Below are 23,243 nucleotides of genomic sequence, written 5' to 3'. Positions count from 1 at the left end.
GGAGGCTAAAGAGGATGGCAAACTAGAGACCAGTCAGGGCAACTTAGTGAGACCCTGACTCAAAATTTCAAAAAGGGCTGAGGGAATAGTTCAGTGGTAGAGTGTTTGCTTAGCATGCATGAGCTCCTGGGTTCAATAGCCAATGAAAAGTCATTCATGGTGGTGCATGCTTCTAATCCTAGCAGCTCGGGAGGCTGATTCAGGAGGATCTCGAGTTCAAAGCCAGCCTCAGCACTTATCGAGGCCCTAAGTAACTTAGCAAGACCCTGTCTCTAAACAAAATATATTAAAAAAGGCTGGGGATATTGCTCAGTGGTTAAGCACCCCTGGGTTCAATCCCTAGTACCCCAAAACAAGTGAATAGAGAGAGGATTATGGGTATGGGGAGGAATGCTGGAGACCATTCCCTTGGCTAGGGGACTTGGGGCCATGTAGAATTCAGCACAATTGCTTTTATTTTTTGGTGCTGGGGATCAAACCCAAGACCTCACGCATGTTAAGCACATGCTCTACTACTGAGCTACTTCTCCAGACCATGTTATTTTTGAAATTTTCCAAGGTATTTGTTTCTTCTTCATCCTATATCATCTTATACTCTCCCTCCTTTTTTATTTTTTAAAATTATTTTTTAGTTGTAGATGGACACAATGCCTTTATTTTGTTTATTTATTTTTATGTGGTACTGAGGACTGAACCCAGTGCTTCACATGGGCCAGGCAAGTGCTCTACCACCGAGCTACAACCCCAGCCCTCCCTCCTCCTTTCTATTGCAAACTGGGCTAAGCTGATTGTATCCATATCCCTGGACTTTTGTAGATTTTTACATGACAATATTTAAAAAAAATTTTTTTTTGGTTGTTGATAGGCCTGTGTTTTATTTATTTATATGTGGTGTTGAGAATTAAACCCAGTGCCTCCCACATTCCAGGCAAAAGTGGGCTACTGCTGAGCCCCAGCTCCAGCCCCACATTTGTAGTTCTTCACAGAACTCCACCACTTTTCTTCTTTCTTAGTTTGCAGAAATTTTGGATCAAGGGAAATCTTACTCACCGCCCTCCCTAAATAAAAAAGACATCAGTGGGATACCTCAGTTTGTTTCTTCCTCCTCCTCTTTCTTCTATTTTTTTTTTTTTTTTTTTTTTTTTTGCGGGGGGTTACTGGGGATTGAACTCAGGGTCACTCAACCACTGAGCCACATCCTCAGCCCTTTTTTTGTACTTCATTTAGAGACAGGATCTTGCTGAATTGCTTAGGGCCTCACTAAGTTGCTGAGGCTGGCTTTGAACTCTCGATCCTCCTGCCTCAGCCTCCTAGGCCAATGGGATAACAGGCATGTGCCACTGTGTCTGGCTACTTCTACTTCTTCTTTTTTTTCTTGTGGTGCTGGGAATTGAATCCAGGGCCTCATGTGTGTGGGGTGACCAGTACTCTACGACTGAGTAATACTCATAGCCCTAGGGCATGCTGGTTTCTAAGATACTGGTTCTTAACCTGGGGATGGTTTTACCCATGGACATTGGCAATGTCTGGACATGTTTTTATTGTGACAGCTGAGGAGAGGGGTTGCTACCAGCATCTAAGGGGTAGAGGCCAGGGATGTAGCAAAACATCTACAATGCACAGGGTAGCCCCCACAATAGAGAACTATCCAGCTCCAAATATCAATAATGCCGTAGTTGAGACACCCTGCTCTAAAGGAGCAGGGAGTAGGTGGATTTAGTTTGCTGTTGTAATCCCAGTTCTCATCACAGTAAATGTCCCATAACAGGCATTTAACAGATATGGGTTAAAGGAGAATTAGGTGCAGTATCTAGCCAGCCTGACACCCAGAAAAGACAACGACCAACCTCCTGAGCTGCCTTCTGTGGAGGGCAACTTTACATTTTCAAGAGCCCTATCCACAAAGAGCCACTCTTTGTGGTTCTCATGATATTCTTTCAGTGAGCAGAGCAGGCAGCTTGCAAGCATATGATGGACATGGGGCCAGATGGAACCAATTCCTGTCATCACACCATAGTGAGGGCTGCAGAGCCAGCTTTGCTTCAGACAAGGGTGCTTTTGGTCTTATTCTGGCATGGTTCAGGTGATAAATTCTCAGCGCTGTGCTCTCCACTTCTACCTATGTTTCTTTACTGGTGCTTCACTGTTTATTGCTGTGCAGTTAGTACTTTTGGTTTGAATAGGGCTCCTGGAGATTCCCAAGATTTATGTATTCATCTGGGTACAGGACACTGCCCCTGAGAATTATCACCTGCCTAGTATTAACTAACCTCTCAGCCCTTGTCCTTCAGGGGCTGTGGGATTATGTAAAAGAGCACTTAACTGTGTCACTAGGAGCTGAACACAAACTCATACTTAGCTCCACTATGGCTGGGTATAGCCACACTGGCTGTTTTAGGATGCTCCTATACATCCATTGTGACAGTAAGTTCAGACCAAGGAAGTGCACTTTGATATCTTAAATTTTTTTATTAACAGCACAGGATATTGCACATAATTTATTAATTATTTTTGAGCTGTTTTAAAGTGATTTCCTTGTTGACTGTAATTAAATTAAGATTCTCCTGACAATAAACGCCCTTTACTGAATGAATGTGAACACGTTCAGGAAAGACTTCCAGGCAGTGAGAGCTCTTTCTTGGGATTTGTGCCAGTTTTTGGAGATTTAAAGATGGTCCTGGCCTTCATGGACTTTATAATCTAGTTTACAAGATATAAGTCTGCATCTTAAAGAATAAACAGCGAAATATGCCATATGTTCAGTGCAAACTGCAAATACTGTGGGAATCCCAAAGAGGGCTGAAGAAGTCAGGGAAGGCTTCTTGGAGAATGGATTCTGGATCACATATCACTTTTCTGGGACTCAAATATAGGAAACTTTTCTGAAAGCAAGAAAGGAATGCCGAGCTGTCTGTGCCTTCAAGATTCCCCGACCCCAAATACTCAGGACCCAGGTTAGCTGCAACATGTTCTGAAAAAGAAACTTTGCCCTTCAGCAAGGATAAACTATAATTACCAGTGTCCTGGATTAAAGTAAGGGCCAGATCAGGGAGGACCTTGAATTCCAAGTTGAACAAGATGAGAGTATATCCTGAAACCTGGAGTGACTGGGGGAGACCAGTACCTCTTATACACTGAGAGAGCAGAGGAGGGATAGGATTTGTTCTGGGGAAGCCACTACCATGGGAAAATGGTGTGCCAAGGCTGAAGGACCAACCTGAAGATCAGCTTTGTCTATACATCTAGGTTATGGCCCTGTGAAGGTGGGGAACTGTGGATAAGAGGAACAAGGCCAGCTGCTGTCAGCACAACTGGGCATGTGACTCCTAATGCATGCATCTAACACTGCTTTCATGCCTATACCCTCTGGGAAGGGACAGTGGGATGTATAGGCCTGAAAAATCATAAAAACCATTTTTTTTCCATTCAGGAAAAGAAAGAGTGGAAGAACAAGTTGGCGGGGTTAGGGATCTTGAGGCCTACTTATTTCTTAACCTTTAAGTGACTCAGAGTGAGCCAGTGAGATGGATATTTTGTCTATGTATATGGTTTCAGTTATATTTTTGTCATTAGAAAACAGTTTGGTCTAGCACAGTGGAGCATGCCTCTAATTCTAGCAACGTGGAAAGTTGAGGCAGGAAGTTACCAGTCTCAGCAAAGCAGCAAGACCCTCAGCAAGATCCTGTATCAAAATAAAAAAAATGAAAAAAACTGGGGATGTAGCTCATTGGTAAAGTGCCCTGGGTTCAATGCCCAAAACAAACAAAACAACACAACACAAAATGAAACAAAAACAGTCTCACTGGCCATGGTAGCACACACCTACAATCCAGCTATTTGAGGATGACAGGAGGATGGCAAGCTAGGGACCATCTCAGAAACCTGGTGAGACCTTGTCTCAAAATGAAAAATAAATAGGCCCTTGGGTTCAATTCCCAGGACCACAAAAAAACAATCTGATTCATATACTAGTGAAAATCCTCATTTAAGAACAGTCTATGGGGCTGGGGTTGTGGCTCCGTGGCAGAGTGCTTGCCTAGCATGTGTGAAGCACTGGATCTGATTCTCAGCACTGCATATAAATAAATTTAAAAAATAAAGGTTCATTGACAACTAAAAAAGTATTAAAAAATAATAAAGGTCTAGTTTACAAAGATGAATTCATCATTTATAAAAGCTTAATATATTTCTCTGCCAGCAGAACTCATTATTTATCTGTTCATTCATTCATTCATTGTACTGGGGATTGAACCTAGGAGTGCTTTACCACTGAGCTATATCTCCAGCACTTTTTATATTTTATTTTGAGACAGGGTCTTTTAAGTTGCTGAGAGGCTCCCATAAGTTTCAGAGGTTGGCCTTGAATTTGCAATCCTCCTGCCTTACTCTCCCAAATCACTGGGACTACAGACCTGTGTCACCACACCCAGCAAGGAATCATCTTTTAAAGAATATTACCCAAAATTTAAATCAAATGAGAAGGGCTTTAAATGGTGGAATTTTAGATATTAACCCATGAAGAAGTATTATTATTATTATTATTATTATTAGTAGTAGTAGTAGTAGTAATAAAAACAAAACAAAAAATCTTACTGGTTTTACATGCCTGTAATCCCAACAACTCGGGAGGCTAAGTTAGGAGGATTACAAGTTCAAGGCCAGCTTCCACAACTTAGCAAGACTCTGTCTTGAAATTAAAAAAATAAAAAGGGCCGGGGATGTAGTTCAGTGGTATTGCACCCAGAGTTCAGTCCCCAGTGCTACAAAAATACAAAAACAAAAATTCCTACCTTCATCACTTGCCTACACTGGTCAAGCTGTCTGGGCTTTGAAAACCTCTATTTCCTCAATGTTAAGTTAAAATTATAACATTTACCTTAAAAGTGAAAATGATATTCTAAATGTGAAACTGCTTGGCACAAGGTGAAATTCTTTATCAGTGAGAGTCACAGTGAAGGCTCTTGGGACTCTAAGCTTTCAGGAGGTGAGGCAGAGGTAGGGGAGGGAGGACATCATTTGAAAAAACCTCTGCCTCTATCAAAACATTGATAATTCAGCTGTTTGGTTTCACAAAAGATCTATAAGAATTAAAAGGTGTGTTTGTTTCTTGCAGGTTTAGAAGAGAGCACTGGAATTTTTTTTTTTTTTTTTAATGGAGTGGCCTTGGAGCAAAACTGGAAGTAGGAAGGCAGTCACAGGACAAGTTGCAGAAACCAACTGTTGAGACAGGACAGGAATCCCAGGCTTTTCACTAGGGATGTGAACACTTACCAGGTTGATGTCATTGACCTCTACATGCTGGAGGAGAATGTTGGCCACACGCTCTGTGTCCCACTGCACTCCTGGATCATCTGGGAAATCACTGTAAGTGAGAAGCACACAATTTGAACATTTATTCAAGAGCAACCTTCTCCCTAAGATCCCGTATGTCTGGTTTTGTGACAGGAATTACATTGGAAGTTGGGGGGGATTCCCTACCCTTGAGTTACTGAGATTTCAGCTAAAGAGATTAATCTTTACACGTAAAATAATTTTACATGTGAAACAACTGATAATTCCATATAGTATACTTTCAGAGCTTTGTGTTTGTTGCTGAGGGGAAGTAACAGCATCAATGAGACAAGGCTCTGTCCATAAATTGGGGAGACAGATGTGCTAACAGTGAACTTGAACAAAGACAGTATTATGCACTTTCTAAGACTAACAGTAAAAGGTTGGGGCACAGGGCTGGGTTTGGGGCTCAGTGGTGGAGCGCTCGCCTAGCGTGTGTGGGCCCTGGGTTCAATCCTCAGTACCACATATAAATAAATAAAATAAAGGCATTGTGTCCAATTACACCTAAGAAAAATAATAATAACAAAAAGGCTGGGGCACAGTGGTGCATGCCTATAATCCAACCTGTTGGGAGGCTTAGACATGAGGATTGTCTGGGCAACATAGTGAGATCCATCTCAAAATTAAAAATAAATAAATAAATAAATTAACCATGCCATGCCCCCTTTTTAAAGGTTTGAACCAGGAGCATTCTACCACTAAGCTACAATACTAGTCTTTTTTATGTTTTATTTTTAAAACAGGGTCTCCCTAAATTGCTTGGGCTGCCCTTGAACCTGTGCTCCTCCCAAATTACGGGTATTACAGATATGTACCACCACACCCAGCCATAACCATTTACTTTGATTAAAAAGTACAAAGATACTTCATTTAACTTCATAAACATCTCTGAAGGGAGCTTTTACAGAGGAAGTTGAATAGCCTGCTTGTGAGGCAGTTAAGAATTGGACGTGAACTCTGGTTTTCTGACTGCCAAGAAGTCTTAGCACTAGGAACCAGTTATATTCTCCCTCCACCAGGAATGGGGCCCACCATGTCATAGAAGCAGAGGTCTGTGTCAGAGTAATCTACAATTTATCATAGCCTCCACCAGGTCAAACTTATCTTCTCCTACCTGCTGAAATACTTTCTGCCCCAATTTTTGTACACGAATCTATGACATTACCCGATATGAAACCAATGATTCAATAGGACCCCTTTTGCATTATTCACAATCTTAAAAATAGATTCCCATCTCTCAGTTCAGGTAGGAGTAATACCCATAATGCCACTGAGAACTCAAGAACTCTTTTTGCTCCTTATCTGGCAGGCTGCTATAACCTCCCCAGGGACTAGAGCCATTATTTGACCCTCTTAGGACCTTGGGCAAACCTGGAGCTTTTTCATCAGGAAAATGACATTAAATAGTATCATTTCCTTTGTTTCACTGGCTACCTTATCAACCCCTCACAGTACTTTCTATAGAGGAAAGTTTTATATAAAGTCTTGTCCTGTCAGCCAATCCATGTAGTTCTCAGGATGCTCATGCAGTGAGAAGGGCAGACTTCAGCAAGTAGGGGAAGGGTCAAGAAGAAAGTAGGAACAGTATTAAATCCAGCCTTGTTCTCTGGAAATGGAAATGGATATGGAATATAAAATATGACTAGCTGAGCTCAGACTGTGAAGGATAAGTGGAGATATAGGAACCACAGAAAGTACTCTGAAGTGATAAGAGCTACACACATGGCTCTTGGCTGGGAGAGCCAGATAAATGTATCAAAACATCATTTTAGAAACTGAATATGTGAGTAATAGTCTCATGGAACTTTAGCACACAAGATGGAGGAGCAGTCTAAGAAAAAGGGCAGGAAAGTGTTGACTACGCCTACTAATTCTGGGTTCTGAAATGCTGAAAAATGAATCCAGAGTGGGAAGCTCATGCTGAGTGAGGTGCCCTGGAGCAGGGTACACCTCCATACCTTTCTTCCCCTGACATGCTGAGGAAGCCAATTATTGGGGGGACTCTGGACTGCCAATGTCTGCTCTGTGAGGTGTCACATCTGATATGGCAGCACTGTTATTATGACCAATTCCAAGCACCTCTTGTCAGGCATTCAAGTTTTCCCCCCTATTTTGATCCACTTTGCTTCTCTAGGTGAGAGCGCAAAGGAGATAACACAGATGAAGAACACCTAAAACTGAAGGAGCTATGCAAGTGTAAAAATAGTGGCATTACTGCTACAATAGATTAATTTAAGCCCTTAGAAAAAAGAAAGAACTCCTCTGTCTTCCTTGCTCTGAAGTCCTCTGCAGAGCATTTTAGGTGAGGTATCAAAAAAACCACTATAGTTAAAGCAGGAAATTCTAAAAATTCTTTTTCTTCTTCATTTATTGTTGTTGTTGTTCTGGGGATTGAACCTTATGTATGCGAAGCAAGCACTCCACCAACTGAGCTATATCCCCATATCACTAGGAAATCATAAGAACTCTTATCATTTAAAAAAATGTTTTTAGTTATAGATGGACAGAATATCTTTATTTATTTTTATGTGGTGCTGAGGATTGAACCCAGTGTCTTACATGTGCAACGCAGGCACTCTACCACTGAGCTATATAGTCCCAGCTCCAAGAATTCTTATTTACAAGTGTTTCCATCTGTTTGAATCTCTATTTTGTAGTTATTTTAGAAAATATCTTTTATGAACAGTTTTTCAACAGGTATGCAATTTAAACTAAAAAACCCACAAATATGGAAGTGTAAACTCAAATTGTGTTTTCTATTGTTGGGAAGCGTGATAAAAAAAAATTTGGAGATCACTGGTCTAATCTACACACTGTTCATTTTATTTAATTTCTTTTCTGGGTATTTTATTACTTATTTTTTTTATTACTTAATTCTTTTCTTGCTATTTGGCTCAGGCTGGTCTCAAACTCCTGGGCTAATGTGATCCTCCTCCTCCTGCCTTAGCTCCTGAGTAGCTGGAAGTACAGGTGCATACCATCATGCCCAGCTACTTTTCTGGTATATTTTTAAAAACAATTTTATTGTGGTATGATTTTATATAAAACCTACCTGTTTTAAGTGTACAATTTAGTGACTTTTAGTAACTGTTCAGAATGTCCACATTTTATTTTACTAGTGCTTTTGCGTCTATTTAATTCTTTTTTTTTTTGGTACTGGGAAGTGAATCCAGAGGCACTTGACCACTGAGCCACCACCCCCTGCCCTTTTTCATATTTTTATTTAGAGACAGGGTCTCATAGAGTTACATAGGGCCTTACTAAGTTTCTGAGGCTGGCATTGAACTTGTGGTTCTCCTGCCTCAGCCTCCTGAGCTGCTGGGATTACAGGCATGCACCACCATGCCCAGCTATTTAATTCTTGACTCTAACCTATCATAAGTTCACTGATAAATATATGTGACATTAGAAATTTATAATTAAGATCAAGTCAGGAAAATGGAAACCAGAAAGTATGCAGAAGGAAACTTAATTTTTTTTTTTTGGTACTGGAGATTAAACTCAGGGGTGCCATACCACTGAGCTATATATATCCCCAGTCCTTTATTTTTTTTTTAAATTTTGAGACAGGGTCTTGCTAAATTGCTGAGGCTGGCCTCAAACTTGTGATCCTTCCAGAGAACTGAGTGGGATTGATAATGATAATTCCAGAGAACTGAGTGGGACAAGGGGCATCAGATACTGCAGGACAAAGCTAACTAGGGATCACATCAGGAAGTTGATGAGTCCTCTTTACTGGATGTACTGCTGTCCTTTCAGAATTCCAGTTGATAAAATTCGTTTTGCCCAGCCCTCTCAGCTCAGAAATAACAAAACACAAGCCCTGAACGGTCATACTTTGCACCCAGACCTTCTGATAGAGAAGAGACCTATGGTGTTTCCACTTCATGACTTTACATCTCAAATCAATCAGGTCATTTATCTGGATGAAAGCCAGCAAAGAACTGAGAATGAGAGGCAGACCTTCAAGGCTATTTTCAAAGGAAGTCTGAGGACTATTTAAAATTATTTAAAAGGCCTATTAAAGATTGTTTAGGCTGTGGATGTATTTTAGTGGTAGAGCACTTGCCCTGGATTCAGTCCTCAACATGACCCCCTCCAGGAACAAACACTACAAAAAAAAGTTTAAATAAAATAGGCAATTTATAAAGGAAGAAATGTAAACTGCCAAAATATAGTAAGTTATTTCTGATTCTTACAAAGAATCAAATAGATGCATGACTAAAGCAAGATGCATATGTGGAAAGGAACACAGGGAAGAGGTACTGTCATATACTGCTGGTGAGAGTTTAAGTTGCTAAGAAGACAATTTGCACATACATGATTATGTGTGCCCTTTGACTCTGCCCTTCTAGAAATGTATCGCAAGGAAATAGAGAAGTTTAAAGGCCAAAGTCAGAGCAGGCAGAAATAATGTGTTCACTGCAATTACAGAGGAATGAGGTCAGCAGTTCTGTGTTTTACCACCAGGGAGCAATTTCTCTAACTTCCTGAATTGTGGCTTATAAAAAATATTAATGATAACACATAGTTTTTTAGGCATGTTCAGAATAAAAGGAAAGAAAGCATAGATGCACCCAAGCTATGAAATGTTAACATACAATAAAAAAAAAACCTACCCCCTCCCAAGTCCCTAAACTTTAATTTTGCTGACTTCTCAGAAAGAATGAGGCTCACAGGAAAAAGAAACAGAACTACATTTAAAGAAGATAAATTCTGAAAACAAAATAAGTCTATGAGAGAACTTCTACATAAAGGGCTCTGGATGTATTCAAGTGTCCAGATATCCTAGTCTTGGTTTCCAGAAAGCAGAGCCTAAAACAAAGGCTTAAGCTCAGTGTATCCTTTGCAGGGGAATGTGAGCCCCAGAAGCAGAGATGAGTTACAGGGGGAGAGAAGCACTAGAGGAGGCAATTATTGACACAGCCCCATTTCTGAGCACTGGCCATACAATTTTACAGAAGTGTCTAGAAAGTTTTATGAAAATCATCTCAGACCTATTCACCTGTCCAGGGGGATAAAGAGGAAGTATTTCTCTCCATAGAGTGCTTACTTTCCAATAGTTCAGGATTGAGTACACTTGGGCACCTGAGAAATGGCAGAGAAACCCTAGGGGAGGAAAGCAAGAGGGGCAGAGTGAGCTGCCAAACTGAACCAACCAGAGGTTGGTTGGCTAAATAACCCTGGAGAGGAGTCATCTAGAAGGAAGGTTGCCAGGGACCCAAGACACTAGGGCAGGGCTATGAGAGGACAAAATCTGCTCATTTAATGGGATTCAGACTAAGCACACACTATGTAACAAATATGGGGCTAAGTTTAGAGACTAAGACAGTCACAAGTCATGGGCCCTTCCTCAGGAAGCTTTGGGTCTGGTGGGGAGAGGTTTGGGATCCTGTAGGATGAGAAGGAATTTGCCAGGAAAAGGAGAGGGGGACAGGGAGGAGGTCACGAATTTAAGGTGGGGGTGGCAGCATGACTGGTTGGTGCCACAACCATATGCCAGTGTTTCTGAAACACATCAAGTACCTCATGGTGAAGATGGCTCTGCATTTGGCTCTGAAGGCCTCTGAGGAGAAAAAGGTTGATATTTCGGAAGCCACCAAACATGGCAGGGGAAGCCAACTCTTACGATTCCTTTGATTTGATACCCACAAGCATGAAAAGCCCTTCTTGAGGGTACATTTAGCAAACATAGTGTTAATACTGTTAGAAAATGACCCAAACTCCCAGCCCCACCCTAGACCTCAATGTTCAGTAAACAGGACAGCCTCTCAGCCTGTGGGAGTTCATAAAAATAACGTTTGTTTTCCTACTGGCAGAATATCCTCAAACTCTGACCTTTTCTACACATTCTGACTCACTCTGGCTGGCACTCTTTAGAGCAGGGTCAGAAGAGTCATGGAAACACTCCGGGAGAACTTTCTGTGGGGAGATCAGTCCCTTTAGACACCAAGTGAGAAAAGGCTCCTACCTTCCCCTCTTGAGCCAAGAAAGCCCATGGCCCAGAACTTTCCCCCCAGAGTCCTGCATACAGAGGCAGATGACATGGTCTCTGTGGCTGGAACTCCACCAGGGTTGGGTAATAGCTTATCTCTTTTAAAACGGAGTCCCACTTTTGCACACTGCACTCTGAACTTTAATACAGACGGAGGCGGCTCACGCGTCCTTATTTGGTCTTGTGGCTTATACAGCCCAGGCTGGAAGGCCGAGCTGCCCTTCCTCCACCACCTCTGGCACATTTCTAAACTCTATTACTTCCTTTGTCATCCAGAGCAGACAAAGGTCAGTAGGGTTCAATGAAACTCTAATGCAGGCCCAGAACATGAAAGCCTACCTGGGGCCTGACAGGCATGAGGGCAGGGAGAAGAGACCACAGGCTGCACTGCTCACTGTTCCATAAATATCTGGAATCGGATTGGAAGGAAAATAGGTTTCATTCAAAGCCAGCCCCTCAGCTTGCTCAAACTGCATAAAATTCATTTTTCCCAACTTTTGTCTATTTCTATGTGGGTGGGAGGCTGCTGAATCTAGCCAGCTAGGATCTAGGTAGGGTCCCTGGTCTTGGCTGCTAGTAACAGGACCACTCTGGGAGGCAGCAACTGTTTACTGGCCTTGAGGCCATGCTAGAATATAGCTGCTGGAGCACAATTCCTGGGGCATACTGAAACTCAGGGAATGCAAAGGAATTGGATCTAGGCTGAAAAAAAGTTGGAGATTGACATTTTAAAAGAGGGGCCAGCTGGCACCAAAACAGGCTGGTAGACCAATGGTACAGAATAGAGGACACAGAGACCAACCTACAAAATTACGACTACCTTCTATTAGACAAAGGAGCTAAAAGCATGCAATGGAGAAAGGATAGCATATTCAACAAATGGTGCTAGGAAAACTGGAAATCCATATGCAACAAAATGAAATTGAATCCCCTTCTCTCACCATGCACAAAAGTCAACTCAAAATGGATCAAAGATCTAGGAATCAAACCAGAGACTCTGCGTCTAATAGACGAAAAAGTTGGCCCTAATCTCCATCACGTGGGGTCAGCCCCAAATTCCTTAATAAGACACCTATAGCACAAGAGTTAAAACCAAGAATCAACACATGGGATGAATTCAAACTAAAAAGTTTTTTCTTAGCAAGAGAAATAATATGTGAGGTGAATAGGGAGCCTACGTCCTGGGAACAAATTTTTACCCCTAACACATCAGATAGAGCTCTAATCTCTAGGGTATACAAAGAATTCAAAAAGTTAAAAAACAAAAAAATAAATAACCCAGTCAACAAATGGGCCAAGGACCTGAACAGACATTTCTCAGAAGAGGATATACAATCAATCAACAAATACACGAAAAAATGCTCACCATCTTTAGCAATCAGAGAGATGCAAATTAAAACTACTCTAAGATACCATCTCACTCCAGTAAGAATGGCAGCCATTATGAAGTCAAACAACAAGTGCTGGCGAGGATGAGGGGGGTGGAAGGTACACTTATACATTGCTGGTGGGACTGCAAATTGGTGCAGCCAATTTGGAAGGCAGTATGGAGATTCCTTGGAAAGCTGGGAATGGAACCACCATTTGACCCAGCTATTCCTCTTCTCAGGTTATACCCCAAAGACTTAAAAACAGCATATTACAGGGACACAGCCACAATGTTTATAGCAGCACAATTCACAATAGCTAGACTGTGGAACCAACCTAGATGCCCTTCAATGGATGAATGGATAAAAAAAATGTGGCATATATACACAAATGTAATATTATTCAGCACTAAAAAATAACAAGATCATGGCATTTGTAGGGAAATGGATGGCATTAGAGCAGATTATGCTAAGTGAAGTTAGCCAATCCCTAAAAAACAAATGCCGAATGTCTTCTCTGATATAAGGGGGGTGACTCAAAATGGGGTAGGGAGGAAGAGCATGAGAAGAAGATTACCACTAGATAGGGAAGAGAGGTGGGAGGGAAAGGGAGGAGAAGGGGAATTGCATGGAAGATGGAAGGAGAACCTCATCATTATACAGAATACATGTATGATGATGTGAGGAAAAAGAAAAAAAAAGAAGTGAGTCATATTAGATTGGGTAGAGAGAAGTGATGGGAGGGGAGGGGAGGGGAAGGGGGGGAAGGAAGGGCAGCAGAATAAAATAGACTTTGTTATTGCTATATATATATATATATATATATATATATATATATATATATATATATATATATATGACTGCATGACCAATGTGATTCTGCAACCTGTACTCTTAGAAAAATAAGAAATTATACCCCATCTGATTCAAATGTATGATATGTCAAGATCATTGTACTGTCATGTGTATCTAATTAAAACAAATAAAAAAAAGATTGAAAAAAAGAAGAGGGGCCAACAACTTTGAGGATTTCTCTGTGTCACCAAGGGCTAGCCTAAGACAGAGAAAAACAGGGGTGGGGGTTGGGGTAAAGAAATGGTAGGAGAAGGGAGAAGATGATCCGAGAAAAACAAAGAGGAATGAAAAAAGATTGATATAAAAATAAATCCACTTTTAGCCTGGTACAATGTCACATCCCGTAACCTCAGTGGCTCAGGAGGCTGAGGTAGGAGGATCACAAATTCAAAGCCAGCCTCAGCAAAAGTGAGACGCAAAGCAATATCTCTAAATAAAGTACAAAAGTACAAAGCAATATCTCTAAATAAAGTACAAAATAGGGCTGGGATGTGGCCCAGTGGCCAAGTGCCCCTGAATTCAATCCCTGGTACTCTTCCTCCCACAAAATCCACTTTTACAAAGTATGCTCTGATAAGGGCCTCATCCTCAAGCAGTTTTGGAACCTCAACATTAACCAAATGTCCCAAGAGACCCTGGTCCACGTAAGACTTCAAGTCCCCAAACCAAATCATAAGATAGATTTTTCCTTTTTCACAGGATACAAGAGATTAGCAAATCAGCAAATCATGAATATTAGGTACCGTATCAAAATCAGTTACCTGTGCACATCTTTCTTAGAAAGATGCACTTCAAATCACTACAACAAAGCTTGTGAATTTTTATGAGAAATGTTTCTTCAAAAACTGCCAATTTGGGGCTGAAATTGTGGCTCACCTAGCACGTGCAAAGCGCTGGGTTCAATCCTCAACACCACATAAAAATGAATAAATGAAATGGAGGCATTGTGTCCAACTACAACTAAAAAAATTAATTAATTAAAAAACAAAAACAAAAAAACCCTGCCAATTTGTCAGGAATGGTGGTACATGTCTGTACTCCCAGCAACTCACAAGGATAAGGCAGGAAGATTGCAAATTCCATACAAGCTTCAGCAAATCAGCAAGACCCTGTCTCAAAATGTAAAATAAAAAAGCCTGGGAATGTGGCTCATTGGCAGGTTTCCTGGGTTTAATCCCCAGTACCAAAAAAAAAGAAAAAGAAAAAAAGAAAAACTGTTGAATGTGTCTGTTTTTTAAAAACAGAAAAAAATCTATTCAATGAATCTACTTCAAAGAGGTTCAGAGTTTTGTTTGCCCTGATGTGCCTCAATTGGGTGGTTTAAGAGGCAGATGCCTATATCTGAACCTGTTTTCTTCTCTCCCCTCACTTCCCACGGACACTGGTGGTAGCAATGGGTTTCCAAGTATTCTTGGACATAAGAAACAGGGAAAAAGATCTTCAGAGGAAAAGACTGTGTCATACTTTTTTTTTTCCCCTCATGGTAAAGACTGCTTTATTGGTGGCAGTACAAGTCAATAAATATTGATCCCAAAAGAAGAGTTCAGTTATTTATCCAATTACGGGTTCATAGAGAGTTGCATGAAATTGGACCAAATGATTTCTGAGATGACTAAAGTCAATCCTGCTCTCTGGAAAACAAAACTATGGCCAACATGGCATATGCTGTTCTACCAACTGTAAAAATCATGGTGGTTCTATACAGGAGCTGGGTTGTGGCTCAGAGGTAGAGCATTTGCCTAGCATGCATGAGGCACTGGGTTCAATCCTCAGCACATAAAAATAAAATAAAGGTATTGTATGCACCTAAACTAAAAAATAAATGTTTAAAAAAATTAAAAAGAAAAAGAAGCAATAAATGTTTGGAAAAAAAAAAGTGCCTATGTGAAGCAGTGCTGATAGTCCTCTGGGCAATCTGAGGAAGACCCAGCAGGTTCCACAGAATCTTGGCCCAGTTACTGCCACCAATCTCTGTCATGTTAGTTTGAATAGAGAAGAAAGGGGCAGGAGCTTAACCTTTGATTCATCTCTAAATCTTGTATTGCCTAAAATTTCTGCCTCATTCTTTAGGCACTAGACATTCTGGTTGCTAAGCACTCACTGGAAGAATGAGAGAACTGCAGTGAAGATTTAAGTAGAAATGATGCTTTAATATGCTGTGAAGGTTCAGAGAAGGAAGATAAAAAAGGTTCTACAGTATGGATAACTGTTTTACGGGGTGTAGCTCAGTGGTAAAGCACTTGCCTAGCATGAGTAAGGGTTGATACCCAGCACTATAAAACAAACAAACAAAAAACCTTGCATCCTTTTTAAAGTCAAATGCTGTCACTATTAGTGATTATTTGGTAAAACAATCTGAAGAGCAATTATAGGTAAATAAGCAATTTGGTTGACTTTCTTATACTCCTTTTTTGTTTTTTTGGTTTGTTTTCCCTTGGATTTCACTATTTTAAGGCTTTTCTAATTCTTTTGCCCATGTGCATCCCAAAGCTATCTTTGGCAGCTCTTAGTTCCAGAGAACTCATCTGAAGATAATCAAAATTAAAACAGCACATTCAAAATTCTCATAAAAAAAATTGGGACCACAGGCTGGGCATGATGGTGCATGCCTGTTAAATCAGCAGCTTGGGAGGTGGTGGCAGGAGGATAGCAAGTTCAAAGCCAGCCTCAGCAATTTAGCAAGGCACTAAGCAACTCAGTGAGACCCAGTCTCTAAGTAAAATACAAAATAGGGCTGTGGATGTGGCTCAGTGGTTGAGTGCCCTAGCACCCAAACAAAACAAAACAAACAAAAAAAGTGGGGCCACAGAGAAACTACCCAAGCATTGCATCAAGTATGCAAGAACTCTAGCTTGAAAAGCTCTTGAGTAGAAACAGGGGAGGATAGACAGGTTCAATGACAAGAAAACAAAGACAGTGTGGAAAAGATGGAAGTCATGAGAGAGATTAAAGGAGGGAGCAGAGCAGTCGAGAATCAAAGCTGCTAACAGGTTGAGGAAGATGAGTATTAAGAAAAGGTTACTGGATCTTCCCTTTGAGGAACACTGTGAAGCAGGGTTAGCAGAATGGGGGTTGGCAGAAGCTAAATTATGAGGATGGGTCAACGGGTGGTGAGTAGCCAAGCAGTGCTTTAAATAAGTTTGAGAATGTTAAGAAAAGAAGAAACAGAATGGAAGCCAACACAATAGCAGTCTAGGAAAGGCGGCAGTCTGGGGAAGGAGTTTCTATAATCTTGGGGATGTTTGAAGATGGAAGCAAAGAATCAATAGTTTGGTAGAGAATAAAGTCGCTTGAAAGGGGCAAAATAACAGAGACAGGACAATAGGAGATATAGGTAAAAACAAAAATAAAAAATAAAAAACAAACAAACAAACAAAAAACCAAGGCAATTTGTGGCTGTAAAACAAAAAGCTATTGGTTTTCTTTGGGTTAGCTCTTCCTGCTTCATCTGGTTGCTATGAGGATTAAATAAGGTAATATTTGGAAAACACTCAGACCTGAGATGTATACCTAGCAAGTGTCCTGTAAATGTTAGCTGTAGGTTAGGGCTTTTTGAACCCATGGGTGCTTAACCACTGAGCCATGTCTCCAGTCCTTTTTTAAATTTTATTTTGAGACACGGTCTCATTAAGTTGCTTTGGGTCTAAGAGGAAAAAAAAAAAAAAAGAAAAAAAACCAAACAAACAGCTGAGGCTGTCTTTGAACTCATGATTTTCCTGCCTCAGCCTCCAGAGCTGCTGGGATTACAGGCCTAAGCCATTGTGCCCAGCCTGTGGGACTGATTTCTGAGAGTAGAAGCTCATTTCATTTAATGCAAGGGAATGAAATGAGCAATGGGGTATGAGAACTCACAAGAAGGTGGTCCATCAACAATAGACAGGCCTATTCATCTCCTATATTCCCTCAGGCATGTGTCCCTCTGCCATCTAAAAGAACATACTCTAACAAAGTGAGATGGAGTAGAGCCAGGCCATAAAAGACCTTCAATATTCTGCTTAAGTGATTGAACACAACAGGGAGATTTTAAAGCTTTGTCAAAATTTAATCTTTGGTTTAGAAAGGCATATATCCTGGGGAAATATGAATGGGAAAAAAGTCTCCACATAAGTTCTTACAGGACATGATGAGTGCCTCAATTAAGATGGTGGGAATATGAAGATGAAGATAAATATGAGCAATGATGCAGAATTAGACTCTGCCTATCTAGAGAAGAGAAGTAAGGGAGGAAGGCTGAGCAAGAGGGCCTGAGGTATCTGCCAGTGGGACTGCAGGGAGGGAGACAGTGCTAGCAGCACAGATGTGAGAAATAAAAATTTCCAAGAAGAAGGCTTTTAAAAATCTACAAAGAAAAAGTCAGCAAGAGGGGAGTCAGCAAAGGAGACTGAGAGGGAACAGTTGGAGATTGCCTGTCTGACTGGCTCTGGGTAATACATAAACATTTACCAAACACCAGCAGCATGCCAAGAGCTAGGCTGGGTGCTGGTGACCAAGCCATGATGAGCAAAGGGCCTAACAGTTTATAAAAGCAGCTCCCATGAGCAATGTTCTGGTGGGCATCTCAGTTCATAAGTCAGATGAAGGATGTATTCCTACCCTGTAAAAAATTCTAGTGTCTCTGAGGAAGGGGAGTATGGAGTTTAATGGATGGCCAAGAAAAACTAGTGAGTGGTGCCTGAACTGTGGAGGGTTCCTGAAGTGTTAAGAGTGACTCAGAAGCTGTGATTGATCTGTGAGTATGGAGGCAACCCTCATAGACCACGAGGTGAACTCTAAGATAAGGCTTTAAGCTTGGTCAGTGGATTTTGACTGAGCTGAAGTGTATTCTTACTTGAATCCAATAGCATAAATAATCACAAAGGCTTAGGATGTAGCTCAATGGCAGTGCGTGTCTAGTATGTGTAAGGCCTTGGGTTCAACCTCCAGTACTTAAAAAAAATACCAATAACCATAAACTCCTTAACAATTCAATAAGAGCTCATGATTTTTAAACAAAATATTTTTAGTTGTAGATAGATGCATTTTATTTATTTATTTTTATGGGCTGAGGATGGAACCCAGTGCCTCATACATGCTAGGCAAGTGCTCTACCACCAAGCCACAACCCCAGGCCTAGAGCTTACGTTTAATCAGTGATTCAAAAATGTTTACAAATCTTCATATTTGGGGCTGGAGCTGTAGCTCAGTGGTAAAGCTCTTGCCTTGCATATGTGAGGCACTGGGTTCAATTCTCAGGACCACATAAAAATAAATAAAGATACTGTGTGTTTCTCTACAACTAAGTAAATATTTCAAAAAAAATCTTTACATTGTCCAATTGCTTAATATAGATTAACATCTCTTCTATGAACAATGGCATCTTGAATGATATTTTGCTCCTCAGAAATATCTTTTATTTTTTTTACCTTTATTTTATTTATTTATTTTTACATGGTGCTGAAGATTGAACCCAGGGCCTCCCACGTGCTAGGCAAGTGCTCTACTGCTGAGCCACAACCTCAGCCCCAGAAATATCTTTTGAAGTAGACATTATTTTTTTTTATTACTGGTTGCTGGACCCATAATTGGGGTTGAGTCCTATGACCAGTTTGAACAATTTCTCCAGCTTCTTGCAAATGCATTTGCTATGGTTTGGATTTTAACTGTCTCCCCAAGGCCATGAGTTAAAGGCTTAGTCCTCCCTCAGCTTGGTGCTATGTGGAGGTGTGGAAACTTTCAGAGATGGGGCCTAGCCAGACATGGTGGTGCACCCCTGTAATCCAGAGATTAACAGGAGGATCGCAAGTTCAAAGCCAGCCTCAACATTTGAGTGAGGCCCTGTATCAAAAAATAAAAAGGGCTGGGGATATGGCTCAGTGGTTAAGTGACCCTGGGTTCAATCCCTGTACTCCATCCCCCCAAAAAAGAGTTGGGACCTTGTGGGGGATCCTAGGTTATTACAGGCATGCCCTCTTGAAGGGGAATGTGGGCCTTGGTCTCCTCTTCTTTCTCTCTTTGGCTTCCCAGGCATGAGAAGAATATCTTGCTTCACTACTTGCTTTCTGCCATGAAGTGTTGTCTCCTCACAGCTTCAAAGGCAATTGGGCCAGGTAGGGATGAACTAAAACCTTCAAAACTATGAGTCAGGGCTGGGGATGTGGCTCCAGCGGTAGCGCGCTCGCCTGGCATGCGTGCGACCCGGGTTCGATCCTTAGCACCACATACCAACAAAGATGTTGTGTCCGCCGAGAACTAAAAAATAAATATTTAAAAAATTCTCTCTCTCTCCCCTCTCTCACTCTCTCTTTAAAAAAAAAAAAAAAAGAAAGAAAGAAAAAAAAAACTATGAGTCAAAATGAACCTTTCCTACTTATAAGTTGATTATCTTAGGTATTTTGTTATATTAACAGAAAGTTAATATTTGTGCTGCATTTTGCACTGATCCATTCACCAACTTAATGGGCATTCTGCATTCCTTAAGGTTGGTTGTTTTTAAAAAGAGTGGTAGTTTGAGAAAGAATGCCTTTTTCCTATGTGATAATGTTGATTCATTAGCGAGAGAATTTAAGAGTTACAAGGGACTCTGTCAACAACCTAAGTACTGTTGGCCTTAAAGTCAGTCTAAGGCTCTTTTATGAAACCAACACTAATTCATTATGTTTGAGAGACAAAATGGTTCCCTTTTCAAGGGGTATAGGTATGGGTATTTAGTCTATGTAGAAATAAATATATTCCCTAGTAGTATCAGCCATTTGGTGAGGAAACAAACAAACAAACCCTAGACCAGTTATCATCTCTGATTCAGTATTCTGTTGTGCCATCTCTCTCTTAAAACTTGGGCTTTTCTTTTCTTTCTTTCTTTCTTATTTTAAAATATGTATTTTTAGTTGCTGATGGGCCTTTATTTTACTCACTTATATGCAGTGCTGAGAATTGAACCCAGGGCCTTATACATGCTGGGAAGTGCTGTACCACTGAGCCACAACTCCAGCCCCAAACTTGGGCTTTCCTAAAGTTGTAAAGAACAACAATATGGGTTCTTTCTACCTCCTTCCTGCACTTTTTCTCTGAGACCCTGGCCATGGGGGATAAGGACAAAACTAAGCCTAGAGACCCTAAGGCACTTCCCTGGCACTTGGAACAATGGAGGGCTTTCAGGGACTGTGAGTCAGAAAGGCTGAGGGGAAGCTGAGATGCTTGCCATTTCCCAGGAAGACCCTGTCTGCTGATGGTCAGATAGTATTACAAGATGAATCCTGAAAGAGCGGTGATCTCCATATAGGGAAGCTCACCTCCATGGTGAGTTATAGTCTTGACCTGCTTATTATTAACCCCATTTAAGCAGTGACCCCCATGGATACCTGTTCCTCCCTCTAGGACAATACCAAAATTTCTGAGGAGTATGACCAAGGTTTTCATTGATCTAGCTTACTTTGGCTGGTTTACTCTTGCTTCTGTGCTACACCTAGACCAATATTTCTCCTAGAAAATTCTATCATGGGAACCTTTGTCTTCTTCCTTTTTCAATAAAAATTAGCCAATATTGGCATACAAACCCTTCTAAGACTAATGTTTCTTAGATACAGACAAAGAACTAAGCATTAAACATTGCTGCAGAAAATATTCACATTTACAGGACTAGAGATTTATAGGGAAAATATATAAGAAAGAATCCAAGTCACTTCAGTAGGGTTTGGTGACTCACCCCTATAATTCCAGTGACTTGGGTGTCTGAGGCAGGTGGATCACAAGTTCAAATACAGCTTGGGTCACTTTGTGAGACCTGTCTCAAAATATAACAAAAAGGGATGAGGATGTAGTTCAGTGGTAAAGTGCCTTGGGTTCAATCCCTAATACATGAATAAACGAATGAATGAATAAAATCCAAGTCATTTCAAAATCTTTTCCAACTGTACTGATTCTGTGTGGCTAATTCTTTGTAATGCTGGTCAGAAGTCAGTTTTACAAATGTTAAATCAAGCTTTTTAACTTTTTAAAAATTATTTAATTTGTTCTTAATAGATATGTTAAATCTGGCTTTGTATACAGCAAATTCATATATATATTCTCAGGGACAGGATGGCTTTTTTTGTAAATTAACCTCTTGGAAAATTAGGCAGTTGATGTTCTTTCAGAGCAGTTAAAAAATACTTAATGGGCTGGGGTTGTGGCTCAGTGGTAGCGTACTCGCCTAGTACACATGAGGCACTGGATTCAATCCTCAGCACCACATAAAAAAAAATGAAATAAAGATTGTGTGTCCACCTACAACTAAAAAATAAATATATAAAAAATAATTAAGACTTTTCTTAGGTAATATATAATGTTCGTAGAACCAGCATTTAAAAGTGTGTAAAAAATAAGCTTTGTAAAAATGAGTTCAAAACGAAGTATGATTCATAGTAATGTTTTCCAGCTGGGATCAACAAATACCTGATAGTCTGTGGCTAAATTCTCAGGGGTCCATGAATTCTTATAGAAATTTCACTTTAGATAATAATAAAAATTCTATGATCAATTTCATTGACAACTTAAAGTGAATACATTCATGTGATTTTAGCACTTGCTTTGTGTGTGTGTGTGTGTTGTGTGTGTGTGTAACATTGGGGATTTAATCTGGGGGCACTTTACCACTGTGCTACATCCCCAGCCCTTTTTTATTTTGAGATAGGGTCTTGCTGAGTAGCCCAGGCTGGCCTCATATGTTCCTGCTTTGGTCTACAGGATTATAGGTGTGCAACACCATGCCTGGCCTTGCATTTTTACATGTGAGGACACAAGAGTATTCTGAAAGTATTTGAGTTTTGTTTTGCTTCTCTTTCTTCCTTCTTTCCTTCCTATCTATCTATCTAGAGTTCAGATTTGGAGTGTAATTCAGTGGTAGAATGCATACTTAGCATCCTACAAAGCCTTGGCTTTAATTCCTAGCACCAGTATATACATACACACATACATATATCAACAGTACACCCTAATATAAACTATATAGCACTCTGGTTGGGGATGTTAATAATGGAAGAGCTGTATGTTTGTGTGGGGACCAGGGAGCTTGTGGGAAATTTCTGCACTTTCTGCTCAATTTTACTCGGCACCTAAAAAAAAAAAGTTTATTAAAAAAAAATATAAAAAAGAACCCAATACTATATATAAGCTAAAAATGAAGAGAAAGATGTTAGAAGAAACAAAAAGATCCATACATCAATTAAATGTTGTGGGTTGAATGCCAGCTTATGTTTTCTAGACAATAAAGGCTAGTCTACATTTATCAACTCTTTTCTTCTCCAGTTTCATTAGGATCCTAAGCCTCTTTCTCTTATGCATAGAGTTAATATGGATCCATGCAGGCACATTAGGTAGAAGCCAATCCTAGAATTACCAATGTGAAGGCATACTTCAAAATGAATACCACAATGAATGTGTGGGCATCAAGTTCCAGTCTTTCCCTCAATAACTCCTATGGTTTACCAAGTCTTTGTTCTTGAGCTTCTGCCTTGATTTGCTGTCCTTTCCTCTACTGAGAATTAAGACAGCCCTGTTGGTCAAGGCATTAGTAGAATCTGGCAAGATCACATGTTAAATTCTAGTGACTTTTGACTAGTTTCCTGTCCTAGATGCTGGCTATGGTCTATCTCCAAAGAAGGTTAACCCAGAATCACAAAAGGAATACTTGCCTAACTTTGACCCTCTTATTAGCTAAAAACACTTGCTGTAATTGT

General features: G+C 40.4%; 1 protein-coding gene across 3 annotated transcripts in view; it reads right to left on the bottom strand.

The window, feature by feature from the left end:
• The window catches only part of Pigl (phosphatidylinositol glycan anchor biosynthesis class L), a 96,151-nt gene that overhangs the window by 15,187 nt on the left and 57,721 nt on the right, over nucleotides 1-23,243 (bottom strand). For all 3 annotated transcript variants that reach the window (XM_026411362.2, XM_077800732.1, XM_077800733.1), the window contains exon 3: nucleotides 5,272-5,362. In XM_026411362.2, the coding sequence (XP_026267147.1) occupies nucleotides 5,272-5,362 (91 nt within the window). The remainder of the gene's footprint in view (nucleotides 1-5,271; nucleotides 5,363-23,243) is intronic.

The sequence above is a fragment of the Urocitellus parryii genome, chromosome 7 (assembly GCF_045843805.1).
Source record: "Urocitellus parryii isolate mUroPar1 chromosome 7, mUroPar1.hap1, whole genome shotgun sequence".
In the NCBI taxonomy this organism is placed as follows: Eukaryota; Metazoa; Chordata; class Mammalia; order Rodentia; family Sciuridae; genus Urocitellus; species Urocitellus parryii.
This window is presented reverse-complemented; position numbering and strand designations above follow the sequence as displayed.